Here is a 14,022-nt window from a genome sequence, read left to right as displayed (position 1 = left end):
CCCCGGAGACCTGGGCACTCCGACGCCGGCCCCTCAGCGCCCTTCAGCCTTCAGCCTCCGGGCCCCGGGTGACCCGTGCCCTGCGGAGGTCCCCGCCCGGCCCGGCCGCCCTAGGCTCGCGTCCGGCACCACCGTCCCCAGGAAACGCGAGCCGCCAGAGGCGCGGCAGAGCGCCGGGCCGGAGAAGGGAGGAAGCGAGGAAGAGGGAGTCCGCCGGCCGGGCCGCGGGCCGTACTGACCGTAGCTGTCGTCCTCGTCCATGGTGCCGGCGCCGGGCTCCGCGCCGGGCTCGCCGCTCGCCCCTGGACCCGTAGCTCCTGGCCTTGCTCGCCCAGCGCGTCTCGGAGCCCCGCCCCCGGCTCCGCGCCCGCCACCCGCCCCTTGCCTCCCGCGGGGCGCCCCGCCCGCCGCCTGCGCACCCCGCCCGCCGCCTGCGCGCGCGCACACACACACCCCAGCACGCGGCCGCCTCCCGGCCCGCGCCTGCGCACGCGCTCCCGCCCAGGCCCCGCCCCTCCGACTGGCACCTCGACCCGAGGCCCCGCCTCATACCGCGCCCCAGCCCGAGGCCCCGCCCCGGCCGCCTCCAGGGGCGCAGCGGGTTTCGGATTTCTCAAGGGCGGCACAGGCCCGGGGTACACAGCACGGAGGCTGGCGGCCCACAAAGGCCCAAGGTCGTGTCCGGCCACTGAAGAGTAGGGTGGTCCTCGCTGACGTCAGCCTCGCAGGTCCGGCCCTCCCCAGACTGCCAGAGACGGCCGGTCCTTGGTCAGAGACCAGAGCATTTGAATTCATTATTTCTGCGGTCTGAACCTTAGCACCGTGAATGTCATGAGCTCACTGCCTTTATACTTCCTTTTATTTGTCCTCTGAATTTACCCAGATCAAATTCCACAGAGAGGCACCTCATCTCCCAGCATTTCAGCATTTTGGTGACCTTGATTCCTGGGTCTCTTAAATTTGCACGTTTCTAGACTGTGCCTTACATGTTTTATTTGCCTGCCCCGGGCGGACCAATCCCCTCCCACTGGTAAACTGAGCTGCCCTTCAGCATGAGCACCTCCCCAATTTTTAATTTAGAAAAATCAAGGAAATGCCACTTTTTCTAGCTACTTCTGGATGCATATGCTCTTTCTTGGTTTGGTGCTACCCGTAAAAATTATAAGTGCCTCAGTTGTAAGGAATCTCAGGATCACACATCACACAGGGGTGGTCCAAGACCCTCCTGGGGGGTCATAACCCTGGACGCCTAGCCAACATGCTGTACCCAGGGGCTGCTGGAGGAGAGCTCAGCCCAAGGACCTGGCAATGTCCCCGGCAGCGTCTCCAGCAGGGGGAGTTGTGACCCTCCTCAGCAGCCTGTTTCCTTAAGGGTGAGCCCTAAAGTATGCCTCCCAAGAGAAAACAAAGAAAAGTAATTTCCCCTCATGGAAAAGGAATAAATGAATGATGAAACTCTAGGCTTTCTTTCCAGATCTGCTTCCTATTAGCCTTGTGACCTGGGCAAACAGCTCAATGCTCTGGACCTGTTTCCCACCCACACAATGGAGCCTCTGCCTATAAAATCCAGGCTTCTACCCAATATTGATCTCTGAAGTGACAGATCTGTCGTTGTCCTCCTCTTGACTTCTGCACATGGATGGATGGATGGATGGATTTCAACATATCACCCTAAGGGATCCTAATCTTTACATTCCATCAGGGTGCAGCTCTGGCCCACCCTTCTGGTGGCTAACAAAATCGTACATTCACAAACAAACATCCCTCTTACTCTGCTGAGCTGTCTGACCCAGCCTTCGGTGGAGAAGCTTGATGTCTCCGGAAAGTCTTAAGAAGATGGTCTCCATTTCCTTAGGCAAGTGTTTCTTTCAAATAGTTCCAGAAATTAGACACTTCCCTTGTATAGATTGTTATCTTACTCCTAAAAGGTTGATTCTGGTGGACCTAGCAGTTTAATCTTCACTGATTTCACCTAACTCTTGCTCAATGACCAAAACTTGGGAAGAAAAGCAATTGAGGCCACAGGCTAATTCTCACTATGATCTGAACTCCCAAACCCAGTACCTTTGGATGGGAAGGAATACCGGTGTGAATGCTAATCACTTCAATTGGCCTGGTACTTAACTGTTTACAAATTCCCTTAACTTACATTGTTTCGTTACAACAGTGTTTTCCAATGGCAGGTCCTGACTCTGAATGGATGAGAAACAATCACCATTGGATGAAGACAGAATAAGATAGAATCAGTGTGCCTCACATACCATAAGGATAATGTTTGTTTTGGTTGTAGATGAATGCACTGGGTAGGGATGTAAAATGTACTTGACTGCAAGTCACTGTCAAAGACCCTCTGTTAGCTCACATTCCTGGCTCGGGGGCTTTGCTGAGCTGTTATCTCCATACCGCAGGTTTGGAAACTGAGGCCCGCAGAGCTCACAGTTTAGAATGGGAGCCACCAGGTCAGCTTCACTTGCTGCTTGTGTCCTCAGCCCCTGGAGCATAGCGAGACCTCAAAGGGAGAGCCAGAGGCAGGGAGCAGAGGAGCTGAGAGGGCACTGGCCGTGGGTCTGGAATCTGCTGGCCTGCTGCTTACCCCCAGACCTCCTCCCCTACGTCAAGAACTTTGAAAATGGGTCAGGGACTTCCCTGGCAGTCCAGTGGTTAAGACTTCGCCTTCCAATGCAGGGGGTGCGGGTTCGATCCCTGGCCGGGGAGCTAAGATCCCACATGCCTTGTGGCCAAAAAACCAAAACATAAAACAGAAGCAGTATTGTAACAAATTCAATAAAGACTCTTAAAAAATTGTCCGCATCAAAAAAAAAAAAAACAAAATTGAAAAGAAAAAGAAAATGGGTCGGGGCTCCCTGCAGGCCTCTCACTGTGGTCTGTTGTTTTTAGTGGTTGATCCGCCTGACAACCTTTTTTTTTAAGTTAGTGTCTCCCTTCTGTCATCCTTGTCTTACATAATAATTTCAAAAATTAGAATGACGAAGGAAGGTTTTTGAGCAGAGGTAACCCAAAATATATTTTTTTCCTGTGCTTATACTGTGATGTTTAAAACTTTTTCAGAAACAGTATTCAAAAAGGGACAGGTTACTGGGTCCTGTCCCTTTCATACAAGGGAGCACCTACAGGCTTTTAAAAGATTGAGGCTTATTTCCGCATTTACCGACGTGAGACGATTCCCAAGCTGTATGAAGTGGAAAGAGCAAGGACAGAACAGGTGTATATAATATATTTCCATTTCTAACAAAAATACATTGACATGTGATGTACATTTACATTGTACGTTCAGCCATTTGACAAATATTTGTCGGGGGCAGTGCTCAGTGCTGTGCTATGCGCTAGTGGTTCAAGATGCTGAGGACACAGCAGCGAAGGGAACAGCAGGAAAGCCATGCCCTCTCGGGACTCCCAAACTAGTGGGCAAGCGTGGACTGTGGCTAACAGGGCACACAGGAGCCTGGGGGCCTCCCTGCCTCTGGGAGGAGAGCCAGTTGCCAGGGAAACAGGAGTGGGAGACTCTTCATTAAATACCCTTCAATACTCAAAGGGGTTGAATTGTGAACCCCAAAACCTAACCTCCAGTACCTGTGAATTGTGATCTTATTTGGAAATAAGGTCTTTGCAGATGTAATCAGGTTAAGATGAGATCATTAGGGTGGCCCAAATCCAATAACTGGTGTCCTTCTAAGAAGAGGAGATTAGGACACAGAGACACATAGAGAAGGCCATGTGAAGATGGAGGCAGACACTGGAGAGGCCAAGCAATGCCTGGGTCACCAGAAGCTGGAAGAGGCAAAGAAGGATTCTTCAGAGAGAGGGCAGCCCTGCCAACACCTTGATTTCAGACCTCCGGCCTCCAGACGTGAGAGAACAAATTTCTGTTGTTTTAAGCCCCCCAGCCCATGGGACTTTGTTATAGCAGCCCTGGGAAATACACAGCTTTTAAATTAAACACAATATACATGTAATACCTATTTTATTTTTCAATTGAAGTATAGTTGATTTACAATGTTGTGTTAGTTTTGGGTGTACAGTGAAGTTGTTTTATATATATATGTATATATTCTTTTTCATATTCTTTTCCATTATGGTTTATTATAGGATATTGAATATAGTTCCCTGTGATATACAGTAAGTCCTTGTTGTTTATCTATTTTATATATAGTGGTGTGTATCTGCTAATCCCCAGACTCCTAATTTATCCCTCCCCCAAGCCCTTTCCCCTTTGTTAACCGTGAATTTGTTTTCTATGTCTGTGAGTCTGTTTCTGTTTTGTAAATAAGCTCATCTGTGTCATATTTTAGATTCTACATATAAGTGATATCATGATATTATTACCTGTTTTAAATTAATGTTTTAAATAAAAATTTTAGAGGGGGCTTAGATATAAGATACCATGGGAAGGGACTTTACTATCACCTTTCTGTTCTTCCTTGTGCCCATATTTCATCTGGTTCCTTTTTCTAAAACAAATGATTCTATTTCCTTGCCTTTCTCTTCTCCCATCAAGATGAGTGAGACAGGGCTTCCCTGGTGGCGCAGTGCTTGAGAGTCCGCCTGACGATGCAGGGGACGCGGGTTCGTGCCCCGGTCCGGGAAGATCCCACATGCCGCGGAGCGGCTGGGCCCGTGAGCCATGGCCGCTGAGCCTGCGCGTCCGGAGCCTGTGCTCCGCAACGGGAGAGGCCGCAGCAGTGGGAGGCCCGCGTACCGCAAAAAAAAAAAAAAGATGAGTGAGACAGCAGGGGGCCAAGTGGGCAGTGCAAGGTGGAGGGTCTCGTGAGAAAGGGGAGGACGGTGTCCCCTCCCTGCATGAGCACTGACACCCCCTCCATGTGCAAAGGGAACAACTCGCACCGCCACCCTGCACGTGCTGAAGGAACACGGTCTGCTGAGGCCAACAGAACCACAGGAAGCTCCACGTTCTAAGGCCTCCCCTCCATACAGAATTATAAATGGCTACCCGACGAGCCACTACTCAGAGCTCCGCCAAGGCCAGGGCCGGGGAGGGAGGGACAGTTACCTCAGATAACACCTGCTTCACAGAAGAGGCATGGGCTCAGCTGGGCCCGCCAGCCTCACCCTCCGACTGCTATGGGAACCCTTCATTCTCCCCGAGCCCAAGGTGAGAGGCTGACGAGGCTGGGCAGCGGCGCTTCCGGAAGGCAGCCTCTGAGCCCTCCCCATGCAGGTTTAGACGGGTGTCCTCAGTAATACAAGACAGGGCCTGGGGGCAGCCCCCGCCAGCCTCTCCAGCCTGCACTCGGGAGGGAGGTCGGGCTGGGGAAGGAAGGGCGCTTGCAGAGACGCAAACCGAGCCACTCACACGGGTGAGGCTGGGGCATTGTCTTGCTTTGAAAATCCCCAGATTTTATCCTGCTAAAGCTTGCAATTTCTTCTGTGTGTGAATGGCACTTGAAATCTGTTTGTAATGGATCTTGATTGTGTCCAGCTGTCACAAACGGTTCCTCTGCCACCCGACAGACAGCTGGCCACGTGCCACACAGTCCAGGCTTTCACTTCAAATAGAGGAGCTAATGCTCCAGTTCCCGCCAGACCTGCCAAAATATTTTCACTTGTGAAAAAAACAAAGGTGGGGGGCACGGGGGGTGGGGGGCAGGGGCTCAGAGACAGAAGCGTCGGGAGGACGGCGCGAGGAGGCCTCTGGGCCAAGGACATCAACGGAGGTGGGCTGGCCGCGTTCTGAGAGGAGTCCAAGGGCACGGCCACCAACCACACTCCTGTCGGGCTTACCCCTTCCACCAAGACTTCCTGGGGGCCTGGAATTCGGGACCCACTGAAGGCAACACCCACCGGTCTCTGCCAAGGGCAAGTGTCTAACCAAGGCCATGTAAGGCAGAAAACAGCAGAGCAGTACACGTAAGAAGGGAGAATAAAGTACACGAACCACGGATCATTTCTATTACTGTAAGAGCAAAAAACCACATCAAGGTGCATTTTAACAGTCCCAACGGTTAGCGCGGGATGAAGAAGGCTGACACATCCTTTCAACAACACAGCTGTGACAGGTGCGGGGAAACCTGAGGATGGGAACGATTTCATTAGGGCTTCTTGTCTTGAAGGACTGTCCTGGGGCCCGGGAAGGCAGAGCAGGAAGCAGGTCCACTGGAGGTTGGAGAACTGGTTAGAAGGCAATTCGCGTCCAAGAGAAAAGTGGTGGCGACTCAAGCTGAGAGTCAGGCGGTGGGGACGGGAAAGAGAGGACTTTCCGGCAGCCAGGTGGAAAGATCAGAATTCCGTCACTGATGCGTGGGAGTAACGTGAAGGAGGTGCCGAGCGTGGCGGGCACGTTTCTGGCTTTGGCATCAGGGTGGATGGTGGGCCCCCAGCCATAGGAGGGACACAGGAGGAGCAGGACACAGGTAAGAGGAGGGCAGACAAAACAATGAACTCTGTCTGGGCCACAGACCTGCCAGTAGGATATCCAGGAAAAGATGTTCCTCGGGCTATATTGATTAGACAATGGGGCATATTGATTGGAGTGGATTGATTCTGGCTACATCTAAGTATCCAGGGCTCACCAGATCCAACAGATTTAACACTGAAGGGACAGAAAAAGAAGAGCTCTTCAGGGAGACGCGGGGGTGAATAGTGTCCAATCCTGAAACGAAGTTGTGGCAAAGGCTTATCAGATTTGGGAATTGGGTCGCTGAGTGGAGTGATGCGGACAGAAGGCAGACTAAGGACCGTGGAGAAGGAAGCAGAGGGCAAATCGAAGCTTAGCTGAGGGAGAGGGCGGCTGGGAGGGGACACGGAAAAAATGGGCCTTTTTTAGGATGGCTGACACTTGCACATGTTCACGCGAGAAGGAAGGGGGAAGAGCGAGACACAGGAGGCAGACGGGACAATCCCTGAGGCGAGGTCCCCAAGGGGTGGAAGAGGTCGGTCTGGAGAGCACATTGAGGACCCCACAGGGGGTCCTACAGACCATCCCATGTAAGAACCATTAGATCAGAGCTGTGAGTGTGGTCCCCACCCAGCAGTGGGTTCAGCATCCCCTAGGAACGTGTAAGAAATGCAAATTCTCAGACCTCACCCCAGACCTGCTGAATCAGAATGTCGGGGGATGGGGCCCAGCAACCTGTGTTTTAACAACCCCCTGGTGATTCAGACCCTCTCTCAAACCCGGGACTAGCACAGCAGTTCTCAACGCTGGCCGCCCGGTAGAATCACTCGGCAAGGGTTTGCCCAAGCCTCACTCTCGAGTCTCATTTCCTTCACATTTGTATTAAATTAAATTAGTATTAAATAACTCTCCCAGGTGATTCTGGGCTCCGTGACTGTTGGAACCGCTAAGTTAGAGGGAGACTAGACCACATGGAGAGGGAGAGAAGTTGCTTATGGTTTTGGTTTCCTCGTGTTTCACTGCTTATTTTGGAGTGGGAGGGAACTCTTGCAGTAGGATGAAAGACATTTGCCAAGAGAAAGGGGCACACAGGCAGTGGGAGGGCACAAACGTGCAACAGCCACTAATGGGATGGGAGAGAGGGGCCCCCCGAGACAGAGCCTAAGGAAGCATGGCAAGCAGCTCTGGGCAGCTGGATGGTCCTCCCTGACGGTACCAGCCGGTCCTGATGCAGGAGTGGGGAAAGGAAGGAGCAGGATGCAGCTGGGCTGAGCAGAGTCTGTGCAGCAGGGGCTCCTCCAGGCAGGAGCGTGGGCTAAAGGGAGGAGCCAGTGCAGGTGACCGGCCATGAGGCCCCGAACGCGAAGAGAGAACCACACCGCTGAGCTCCCACCAGGTGTCACATGACACGTCCTCAAGCCGCCTGGGATTACCAGAACCTAGTTTCACCTAGGTCCCATCTACATGGAGGCTGTCCACGCTACCGAGACTGGGCAGGGTTCGTACCCTGGCCTTCCTCACTCCATCGTACCAGCCAGCCTTTCACTGCTCGCTCCTGACTCCCAAGGTCGGCCGAGCTTCTAATGGATGTTCACCTGGCTCCCCAGGTGTCCTGCACTTTTTCTTCATCGGGAGACTCCATGCTCCCTGGTCACCTCCTTCTCACACCTGTGGTTCTCCCCATTCTGTTCTGATTAACGCAGGCTTGGCTGCATCACAGCCTTGGAATCTGTCACCCACCTGCCTCTCTGGTACGACGTGCCCTACCACTCAACTGACTTCCCAAGCCAGAGGTCTTCCCCCAACCCTGAACCTTCCACCTTATGTAAGCTTTGCTCTTGATTCCACCTCCAAACACCCAAGTGGCCCCACCTCTTCTGTTACTACCATGTCATAGTTCCAGACATGAGCACTTCTTGGCCAGCCTGCTGGCCGGTCATCTTCACCTGTCTTCTCCACCCCAGCCCCTGGCCTGCACACACACTGCCATCATCAGCCTTGGGTGTGTAAAGAGCGAATCAGACCTTTGTAGACCCTTGCTGACGACACCGCAGGCACTCACTGTAACCCGAAAGACACACAAAGAGAGGCTGGCATGAAAGGTTCTTACCGAAATTATCAATGGAGAAGCATCCTGTGCTTTTGCCTTGTCACCTGACAGGGTCGTTCAGGTGAGCCCCACCAGCTGGAGCCTACTCACCTGTCACCCCTCCATTCACAGCCTCTTCTCGTCCCCGAGGCCACACCGGGCAGAGCTGGCACGCCCTCCTCCTGGTTCCCACTGGAGCCGGCAGCTCTGTGCTCGAGACCACGGGCTGCCAGTGGGAAACTTGGCCTTATTCATCTTCGACGCACCCAGAACCATGTTGGCTACTGATGGGAAACAGTAACAACATGGAAAAGCTATGGTCTTGCTTGTATGACCCCCGTGCCCAGATTTGTCGTGGATCAACTCCAGCTGCCTCCCAGCCTGTGAGGCAGAACCTTTGGACACAAGTTCGGCTGGTGAGACAGGCCCATGAACTGCATCAGTCACCCCAAACTCCCTCCCACCTGCCGAGCACCCCCTCTGGTTTGGGTCCAGCACATGTCTCACCTCACCTGTCCTTACTTTGCTGTCCTCATTTTGAGCTGTCTGGCCAACCCCGCCCCCCCCGCCACAGTGACTGGAATAGAGAGTCCCCACGTCTGAGGGGCATGTTTGGGTGGGGCACTGTGGGGTGTCACTGAAGGGAAGGAAGGGGTAAGGAGCCGCGGAGCTTGGGCACCAGAACCCACTCAACGGAAACCTGCCTTCGCCTGGGACTACACTCGTTCCTGTCACCCACTCACAGCCACTGCTCCTGCCACCTGTAACCACCCGATCACGGAGCGCTCTGCAGGGACCTGTGCCCCCTCCTGGCCTTACCCCACTTCCAGGACATGTGGTATCAGCCAGACCCTGCCCCTCCTGCTCCTGTCAAGCAAGACAAGAGCAGCAATGTCCACGTGAGTCCAAATGACATTCTGCATCAACGCTGAATCCCAGTCCACACAGGAAACGAGTTTTCCTCACCACGGCCTCCAGCATGCGGCTCAGACCCTGCCCCTCCTGCTCCTGTCAAGCAAGACAAGAGCAGCAATGTCCACGTTGAGTCCAAATGACATTCTGCATCAACGCTGAATCCCAGTCCACACAGGAAACGAGTTTTCCTCACCACGGCCTCCAGCATGCGGCTGGAGCAGCAGCTGGGCGTGCCCACTCGGGTCAGGGGAGACTGAACAGGCACTGACCACGTCGCCGCGCCCTACCCACCGCTGCGCACAAGCCAGGCTCAGGAGGGGGTCCCCAAACCCGAGGCCTGGGTCGTCCCTGCCAACTGTGAGGAAAACTCAGTTTAGCAAAACCTATGATTTCTCCCTCATCTTTCCCTGCAGAAATCCAACCATTTGGTTCAAAAAGTTTTCAAACAAACCTCAGTGGAATGATACTGTTTCCAAGTTTCAATCTAGTGCTCATTGAAAATCACCCTCAAAGCTCAGGGAGTCACTTCAAAGGATTTCTCCCTTCTTAAATTCAAATAAATGTATGTATTAAGACATTCAAATAAACCTCTTTATTCCCCCTTTATTCTTAACAAAGACCTGTTCTAAGGTTTGCTGCACAGACTGCTAAAGGCACCTGACTCCCACTCACGGACAGGTGACCAAAAAGTGCCCGAGGCCAACCTCATATGCAAACTGGGACAGCAGACTGGGGTCGGGGTGAACCTTGTAAAAGTCAAAGGGAAAAAAAACCAAAGACACGGGCAGGACTCACAAAAACTCATTGTTTTATTGCACCGAGATCTTGACAACGTTTGGGGCCCCTGAGCCCCTGGAGCGGAGGTGCAGGTCACGGGCCGTGGGCTCGAGGCGCACACGGGGCCGAGGTGTGAGCAGGGCCCCAGCCAAGGGTCAGGGAGTGAGAGGACCCAGGACCACTGGGAGGGGTTACCCCCCAAACACGAAGTTAAATTAGACCCATGTTCTAAATCAACAAAGTCTAAGACCACCACTATAGAAGCTTTAGTTCTTTATACACGTACACTTAGATCTGGACTCGTTTTCTGGGCCTATCCTTTCCCTCCCAGTTTGGCCGATGATTCTCCGTGGGATGGGAGGACTTGTCTACGTAACAGTGACACTTAAATGCTGCAGGGTCAGGCCAGCGCTCATCCCTGCCCAGGAGAAAACGGGTACGTTTTCCTCAGGAGAAGGCTTTATAGTTATATAGTGGAGAAAGGAAGAGACTTGTTTGGAGAAGAGGGAGAGAGAGAAAGGAGATCAATTCTGTGCTAGCAAACAACTGAATTTTTCTCTTTTCAGCTACAGAACATGATAAAAATATGGTCGGGGAACTAGTTCACGCAGGAATGGATGTCAACGTCTAAAGAGAGGAAAAAAACCCTGCCCACGGAGGCACCTGCCTTCCCTCCAGAGATGACAAATGACAGAGCCACAGGGCACTGGGGTGGGCCCCTCAGCTTTGAGCAAGGTGTGGCTGACATGCAGGAATCAGTCCTCTGAAAAGCACAAAAAGGCTCCCGGGCCAGTCCAGGCAGAGCCCGGTTCCCATCTGCTGGGACCAGGGCAGCCCCAGCGCAGGCCACTGGTATTATTCTCCCCAACTTTTTAAAGAGAAATACAAAAACAGGAAGAAAAAAACATAAAGAACAACCCACATGAAAAAATTAACATAAGCTCCCCGTATAAAAAATGTAACACTTTTTCGATACCACCAGGACCCCCCAGGCCCCAGAACAAGCAGCAGAGCAAAGGGCAAGGCTCCGTGAGCAAGAAAGTGGGGGCCAGACAAGTGCATCGGGCCTCAGGCCGAGGAGACCACTTGAAGGACAGGACCAGGCATTGGTCCACTCCCACACGAAGTGGTACCAAGAGGAGAGGAAGCGTGGACATGCGCTGAGGGATAATCTTCAGATTCACTTCCACACCTTCTACCACTGGGACATGCGTCCTCTTTCTGGACAGTATCACCTCACTGAGGATTTCCCATATTTATTAAATTATAAGTTCGCAGGCACAGCTTGAACAAGATAAAAAAGTGATCGTGATCTTCTCGAGTAATACAATCATCTAAATTCAAAAAGCACTCACAAAATCGAGCAAACGAAGCCAGTATTTGCATATTAGGGAGAGGAAACATATTGCTGATGGAAGCCACAGGCCTGGTCAAAAATAAATGTTTTATATCAAGTAGTAAAATAAACGGAGAATCTACCCCAAGACCACCACCTCAGTAAGGACCCCCGGGTTACTGCAGCTGCAAGGGAGGGTCCAGCAAAGCCACCTCAGAACAAGTAGCAGCCTGAGAAACAGATGTGTCGGCACATCTTTTCGGCCCCCAACCTGCCCCACTACAGCCACCTGCTCTCCAGAGAGGGTCCAGAGTTTCTTGCAAGAGAGATGCACTGGCAGGGCTGCCCGCCCCGCAATTCCACAAAAGGGAGAGGCAGCGGCGTGGGGCCAGCCCGGGGCGCCGCCGACTCTCTGAGGCTGGACAGGTAAGGCATACAGAGCTCCCACCTGAGGAAGCGGGAGGCGCAGGATGAGTTGGCAGCGCCAGCCGCCAGGCGTAGGGGACGGAGGGCCCGTCGAGAAGAGCAACTGGCTGCACGCCGTCATCTCTGGAGCTCGAGGTCACGCTGGGAAGGCGCAGCCGCCGTCCTCCCCGCTGTCCCCCGCAGCCCCAGGCCAGACGCCGCTGGCCAGCATCACAGGGCGCTCAGCCCCATCCCGGGTCCCAGCTGCTGTGCTGCCCCCTGCTCTGAGAGTCCCCGGGTCTGTCACAGTGCGTGTTGTGTCACCAGAGGTCCTGATCCACAGAAGCCCGGGGCCTCTGCGGGCCGTCCCCCATGGCAGGCCTGGAGCCGACAGAGCCAGCAAGTCCTCGGGAAGTGGCTCTTCAGTCCAGATAGACGGTCCCCAGGAAGGGACCGCATCTCTGGAGGCTGTGAGGCAAAGAACATCACTCCTGAGGGAGAGAAACGAGACCCTAGGAGTCCCACCACCACCCCTGGAGGGCGCATCCAACACAGGCAACACCACTGACACGAGATGGAGCCTGGAAACAGCCTGGTCCTCAGTCTGCAAGTGACTGGTGTGTGCACACCACACTCCACACCGTACACACCACAGCCCATGCACGAGTGCGCGCGCGCGCACACACACACGCGCGCACACACACACACACACACACACACACACGCACGCACGCACGCACGCACGCACAAACTGACCCATCTTGACAGCTGCAAATTCAGCGGCGATAGCTGAGACTGGAAGCCTTAGCTGGATGAGTCACAGACCAAAAGTTCCGTCTACTCTGAAGTTTCTGGAAGGCGTTGAAGTTTCTTTTCTTCTCTCTCTTGAATTTTTTCAATTTCTTTTCCTATGTCAAGAATCACAGTGTCACAATTCCCAAAAAGGGCTCCCCCGGGTCCTGGTGGCTCCTTTCCAAGTGCTTACTACATGCCAGCACGAGTCTCAACGTGCGACCTAAACTAACAGATTTACTCTCCACGTGACCCAAGGAAGGTGTCCCCATAACCCCCACTTCACTGACGGAGGGGCAGGAGCAACTGGAGGACAGAGGCTTCCTGAACCCGGGCAGCGTGGCTCCAGCCTTGCCCTCGGCCACTCTGCAATGCTGCTGCCCCTTCAAACAGCCCTGAAAATCCAAGTCCTCCCCAGCGCCCACCGAGCTGCGCTACTCCGCGGGGCTCCGCCCCCGCCAGGCACCACCACGCATCATACCTTCCCTCGGTCGAACTCTTCGTCCCAGTCATCAATGACTGTGGCCATGCGGGCCAGCCTGCTGTCCTGAATGGCGTCCTGACTGACAGCTGACACCTCGCCGTCCCACGTCAAAACTGCAAGACAGACACTGGCATTGCGACCTGCGTGGGTCCCCGGCTGCCCTGTGGATTTACTTCAAGGGTGAAGTTTACAAACTAGGCTGGTCTACTCCTAATTATTCAAAAAGTTTTGAGTGCCACCTTTTGGTGAAAATGGATACACAGAGAAGGAAAAGGGGAGGAACAGAGTGGTCTCCGGCGTGTAGGCCAGTCACTGATCCCGTCACTTAAAAGCAAACGCTGTTAACCCCAAATATTTAGTTCTTTTCAAGCCCATGCCCTCATTTGAGAAACAAAGATCTTGCGTTCTTTCTCCAAGTCCGAATTAGAAAAATAACGTTCTAAATAAAAACTTACAGCATGAGTGCTGGATGAGTGTTTCGGTCTGTTGCCTTCCCCGACTCTGGGATTCTAACGCTCTCCCTGGCTGCCCTGCCCTGCCCTGCCCTGCCCAGACGCGCACACTCTGCCCTCGCCCCGGCTCCCAGAGCCCAGGGGGAAGCTGCTCTGGATCCCCACCGCAGACAAAACCCGCCTGCAGGATTCTTGATCTGCATGCAATGGCAGTGGGGTCAGAGAGGGTACAACAGACATGTACATTCCTCTTCCCGTCTTCAGAGCCAAGCAATTCTTATGCACAAGGCTCAACACAGGAGGTCTTTTTCAGGCCTCTCTACCTCCTCATAAGCCAACTGCAGAAGACAGAAGTCAAGTCTCAAAACCAGTTACCTCTTCTCCCATAAGCTTTATCAG

At 53.4% G+C, this 14,022-nt stretch overlaps 1 protein-coding gene across 3 annotated transcripts in view; it reads right to left on the bottom strand.

Moving 5' to 3' along the window:
• Positions 1–346, bottom strand: part of CYTH1 (cytohesin 1) — a 53,759-nt gene extending 53,413 nt beyond the window's left edge. For all 3 annotated transcript variants that reach the window (XM_024130220.3, XM_055089876.1, XM_028498616.1), the window contains exon 1: positions 240–346. In XM_024130220.3, the coding sequence (XP_023985988.1) occupies positions 240–261 (22 nt within the window). In that variant the 5' untranslated portion in view covers positions 262–346. The remainder of the gene's footprint in view (positions 1–239) is intronic.
• Between the last annotated feature and the right edge of the window lie 13,676 nt (positions 347–14,022).

Source organism: Physeter macrocephalus, chromosome 14 (genome assembly GCF_002837175.3).
Source record: "Physeter macrocephalus isolate SW-GA chromosome 14, ASM283717v5, whole genome shotgun sequence".
NCBI lineage: Eukaryota > Metazoa > Chordata > Mammalia > Artiodactyla > Physeteridae > Physeter > Physeter macrocephalus.
The sequence above is the reverse complement of the archived record's forward strand: the minus strand, read 5'-3'. Positions and strand labels throughout refer to the sequence as shown.